This window comes from Crocuta crocuta, unplaced genomic scaffold, assembly GCF_008692635.1.
Source record: "Crocuta crocuta isolate KB4526 unplaced genomic scaffold, BGI_CrCroc_1.0 scaffold142, whole genome shotgun sequence".
Taxonomy (NCBI): domain Eukaryota; kingdom Metazoa; phylum Chordata; class Mammalia; order Carnivora; family Hyaenidae; genus Crocuta; species Crocuta crocuta.
Window position 1 is genome coordinate 832205 of NW_027528892.1, and position 5298 is coordinate 837502.

General features: G+C 51.3%; 1 protein-coding gene across 1 annotated transcript in view; it reads right to left on the reverse strand.

The window, feature by feature from the left end:
- The window catches only part of LOC144225677 (leukocyte-associated immunoglobulin-like receptor 1), a 7578-nt gene extending 2770 nt beyond the window's left edge, over positions 1-4808 (reverse strand). Inside the window, exons 1-5 of the mRNA XM_077756920.1 lie at positions 4635-4808; positions 4258-4293; positions 1590-1871; positions 1380-1430; positions 862-990 (exon numbers count right to left, since the gene is read on the reverse strand). Of these exons, the coding sequence (XP_077613046.1) occupies positions 862-990; positions 1380-1430; positions 1590-1871; positions 4258-4293; positions 4635-4668 (532 nt within the window). The 5' untranslated portion in view covers positions 4669-4808. The remainder of the gene's footprint in view (positions 1-861; positions 991-1379; positions 1431-1589; positions 1872-4257; positions 4294-4634) is intronic.
- Positions 4809-5298: the final 490 nt, after the last annotated feature.

Genomic DNA, 5298 nt, shown 5'->3' on the forward strand with positions numbered 1-5298 from the left:
TAAATGACTTATACTCTCAATTATACATTTTACTTCGAACATGTGAGATATAAGAGTTATATCTCAATTATACAGATTTATTATTAGATGACACCTATTTATGTTGAGATTTATGTATATAAATTATAGAATACATGACATGTAATATAATATATGACACTACGTAATGTATAATACTGTATACTATATGATTATGTAATGATAATTCATGTATATTATTTTAATTCTATTCCTTGTATGTTTAATGGTAAGTAAGATATATTCTATAAGGTAAAGATTTACTGTTATATATTTAAATTTATAGCTCTGAAATTTTACATGGTAAGTTATATGTTTATATTTATATATAGATATATAAATATAGATACATTATATACCATGATACATTATATAATGATACATCATACTTAAATATAGATACATTATACTTAACTACAGATATATTGTATATAATGATACATATGCTAAATACATTAAGTATGATGTATGTAGTGATACATACACATTTCTATTCCGCATTCTAGCTAACTTCGCCCCCTGAGGTTCGGGAGCGCAGGGACCCTTTCTCCTGTCTGCCGCGCACCCAGCCCTCACAGGCGGGTGTCTGGTGCACACTGAGGAGGTAGAAGGAAATGCGTCCTCAGTGTAGCAAGACTTGTCCTGAACGGTTCAGCAGACACTGACTTGGGGCGCTGTGTACACGCAGCCCTGTATCCCCGAAACAGCGCTTCAGGGTCCTTGCACTTATCGCCCTTTTTGCGCAGGAGGGAACTGGGTTGAGCAGGGTTTTGAGGATTCACCGCGAGCCGAGCGAGTGCGAGGCTGGGGTCTTAACCCTGATCCCCCGCAGGGCGGACCTTCAGTCTCCAGGGCCAGAGATGGGAGAGAGGGGCGACAGGGAGGGGGCTTGTGTCCGGCGCCGTTTAGGATTCTGGGGGGTCGCTCCTCCTTTCTGTGACCTAACGCCACTGTTGTGACCTGATGCAGAGCCTGTTGTCTCCAGCAGCGTCCGAATTTGGAAGATGGGTGGTCAGTCCTTCTGTCCCTCTGGACAGCTCTGCAGAGCTGCAAATAATAGGACTCTGCCCCCAAGGGGGTCTCCCCAGCCCACACCCCCAGCCCAGGACTTGGGGCCTTGTGCCTCTGGGCATGCACTGTGCTTTGCTTTGCGTACGGAAAGAGTGGGGGGGCTCTCAGGTCAGAGGACTGCCTCCCGCTGGCTGCTTTCATAGCGCCTCACACAGGAAGTTCAAGCCGGTAGTGCCCCAGTGCTCTGCAGCGGGCGCTGTGGCTGCACCGGCCCCTCATGCAAGCGCAGCCCAGATCCGCAGCACGGAGCTCCCCCCCCACCCCCGCCCCACTCCTGCAAGGTCACTCACCAGTCGAGTTGCAGGTCTGTGGTGGGGAGGAGCCGACACTTCCAGAGGTCTCTGTGAGCAGGGCAGAGGAAGGACCGATGCTCTGTGGAGGCCCCCAGGGTCTGTCCCACTCAGCCCAGCCCCTCTGTGCCCTGAGCATCCATCTGAGGGCCCCATCTGGCCGTCGCGCAGTCCCAGAGAAATCCTGGGGCAGAGCAGAGGTGTTCTCACCTGTCACCACTAGGTCCAGCGTCACACTGCGACCAGACCATGCTCTGTTTCTATAATAGAGGCAGTGGTAGTGCCCTTCAGTGCCTTTATCTGCAGTGAAGGAGAACCGGGCTTCTGTGTCATGCGGTGTCCGCTTGCTCACATCTGGTTTCAAGGCACCGCCCTCCTTCTCCAGGCGGAATACCTCAAAGGCAGCGGGGCTCCGGCACACGACGGTCACACACTGCCCCAGGGGGGTCTCCGCGGCCGGTTCAGCATTGATGGTGGGCGGAGGCAGGGTCCCTTGCAAGGAAGCAGAGCAGGCCCTCAGGGTCCGCCTGTGGGGGACTCACCTCCACACACAATTCACCCCTGCTAGACGCTCAGGTCACTTTAAAGCAAAGTCACAGAGGTGGGCAAAGGCCGATCACAACTCTTTAGAGCATTACCACCCTCCTCCCTGCGGCCCCTGTCCCCACACACCACAAGCTCGTCCTTATCTGCTATCTCCCTCCCAGCCCCCTCGGTCCCCCCCGAAAGCGGCCGTGGGCAGGGAGGAGGCCACACTCCGCGGCAGACACGTCCGGCGCCCGGCCTGCTCAGCCTGTGTCGCCCTGAGAAAACCCCAAGGGCGACCAAGGCTCAGGGTCCTCGTGTCAAGGGAGAGAGAAACTGCATTGAGGAAATGCACGTCCACCTAGAACGGCTCTTTAAGAAAGACAGGAAACTTCGACTCCTGGAGGTTCCCTGCCTCAACACGCTGTCCCCGCCCCCAGGACCCCATCCCCTCTCATAAATAACAAATAATAAGTACACATTTTACATTCTGTTTTTAACTTATATAATTATATATGTATACAGATATGTATATNGGAGTGGAAGTCAGACGCTTAACCGACTGAGCCACCCAGGAGTCCCACAGTGTATTTACATTGACACTTACATGTATAAATTACACCAATACATGACATGTAATATGATGTATGACATTATATAATACGTAATACTGCATACTATATTCATATGTAATAATAATTCATGCATTTTATTATATTAATTATATTACCTGTATATTTAATATAAAGGTAAATATATATTCTAATACATTTAAATTTGTGGATCTGAAATTTTACATTTTACATCATAAGTTATATGTTTATATTTCTATGTGGATATATAAATACATTACATGTAAATATATATACCTATATCATGTATATAAACATAAAAGTATAAATATATAACATATATGTATATACACACAATGCAAGCCTTCTGTGGAGCGCTCATGTCCGGTTTCCTCTGTATTTTCTACCTTCATCTAAGCCTAATTTCTACTCCCATGTTGTTAAGGTTCATGAAAACCCTCGTCTGCCGCAACTAGGCTGGAGGCAGGGAAAGGAGAGTTTGCAGCCTTGAAACAGGAAGGTGGCATTACAGTTACAAAATGCCTCAAAGAGGCAGGAGCTGAGAGATGTTTATTTGCTCATTTTCTGCCTTTTCTTTATCTTCCTGCCTTCCTTCCACCCTCCCTCCCTTCTTCCTTTTTGGTTCTTTTTGATTTTTAAATGTTTTTATTTATTTCTGAGAGAAAGAGAGACAGACAGACAGAGCATGAGCAGGGGAGGGGCAGAGAGAGAGGGAGACACAGAATCCGAAGCAGCTCCAGGTTCTGAGCTGTCAGCACAGAGCCCGACGCGGGGCTTGAACCCACGAACCCTGAGATCATGACCTGAGCCGAAGTAGGACACTTAACCGACTGAGCCACACAGGCACCCCATCTTTTTTTTTTTTAAGTAAGATTTACACCCAACATGGGGCTTGAACTCACGGGTGTGAAATCAAGAGTCCCATGCAGTGCCCACTGAGCCAGACAAGCACCCCTTTCTTTCCCTTCCTTCCTTCCTCTACCATATCCATCCATGGACAGATGCCCGTCACATGCCACTGGCTCCGAAAACATGAGAAACACACACACGATCCCTACCCTCTCGGGGCCGAGAGTACAGAGAACACTGATCAAACATTTGTCCAAGTTTGCAGATACAACCTGATGTGAGTCCTAGGGGTGAGTGCGAGAACCTAGGGGGCAGAGGGGAGGTCCGAGGGAAGGGGCATCTGAGCTGACAGGGGAGGGTCTGGTGTGAATCGTCCACGCTGAGCAGAGAGGGACAGAGGAATCAGCGTGTGAGGAGGGCCAGAGTAGAGGGGAGTATGGCGAGTTTGAGGAAGAAAGCAGCGTGAGGTATCTGCAGACGAGTGAGCTGTGAGCTGCGCGGCGTGAGGACCGGGCGGGTCCACACCCAAGAGCGTGGGTCTCGTTCCATCTGAACGGAAGTGATGAAAGGGCTCTAAGGAGTTAATATTTCACCCAAGAATGAAAAATATATATACGGAAGACAAACTCCAAAAATGTAAGTGAAACTTTACAATTATCATTTCAAACCCTATCACTGGGTGATGTGCTGTCTATCGAGGGTGGAGGACTTGGAATCTAGGATGCCATCTTGGTGACTTGCNGGGCTGTCGGGAGCCCAGATGGAGTATAGGCACAGACCTGACGAGGGTCAGACGTCTGCGGTTGCTTGCGATTCGGGATCTCAGGGCCTCCTCTCGGGTCCCACCAGGGTCAGCACCCTCCGTCTAGAGCTGCCTTTTGGGGTGCAGAGAGGCTGGGGAGCAGACTCACCTGTCTGAGCGTGGAGCACCCGGGCCAGGCAGAGCACTGGAAGACAGGCTTTGGTGAGAGATGCCCGCCACCGTTTCCTCGGGGGTGGGGGGCAGTACCACCCTTCTTCTTGCTCTGAAAGATTCTGGAGACAAGGCCCCGCCCCCTCTTCTCTCCCCCAGCCCCTCCTGAGTGGGAATTTGTCTCCAGACCCAGAAGCCCGTTTCTAGGGCTGAACCTGCATGGTCTGACTTAGGTCTTAGCCCCACTTAGCTCCCCCGGAGCCCCAGAGTCTTCTGGACAGGAGTCAGGACTGGGAAGGGAAGCAGACCCCCTCCCCAAGGCTCCCCCCCACCCTGGCTGTCCCTTGAACCCTTTGCCTGCATTCCAGGACTCACCGAGGGCCAGGAAGGTGCTGGAGTGGGGACACATGTCCAGACCCCTGTGGCCCGCACCGTCCTGGGGCCAGTGGGTGAGAGGACAGAGTCTGCAGCTGACAAGGGGACAGGATGTGTCAGCTGGGGCACGTCTTGGGGTTTCCACATCACAAGTCTCCCACAAAGGGGAAGAAGGCTTGGTCGTCCTTCCCACTCTTCCCACGAATGAGACAGAGCGAGGGCCTGGGCCTCTGGAAGATGCTCCTCCCCCCTGCTCTGCTTGGCTGAGGCTGAGCCCCTCCCCAGGCGACCCCCTGAGGTGAGACAATGATCCTCGGCCTCTGGAACGAGGCAGAGCACGGATCCGTGCAACACGCCAGCCTGGGTCTGTGTGCGGCTCCACGGAGTAGCCATCTGTTCTTGGGCAAGGGTTGTGCCACTTCACACGTTTCCTCATATGTAAAATGGGAGGCCGGAAATCCTCCTTGGAGTATTTAATATCATGGCATTGGCTACCTTCTTAGTCGGGTGCTGAGGACTTTACAAATTTCCTGCTAACACGAGTTCCCACCTTCCCCCAGTGTCACCCATCAGCACATGCAAAGTGTCCAGAAGGGGTGGATAGTCAGGAGGCAGACCTCAGGCCAGACGGGAGGGTGGGGGGCGGGGCACCAGGAGGGGGGTG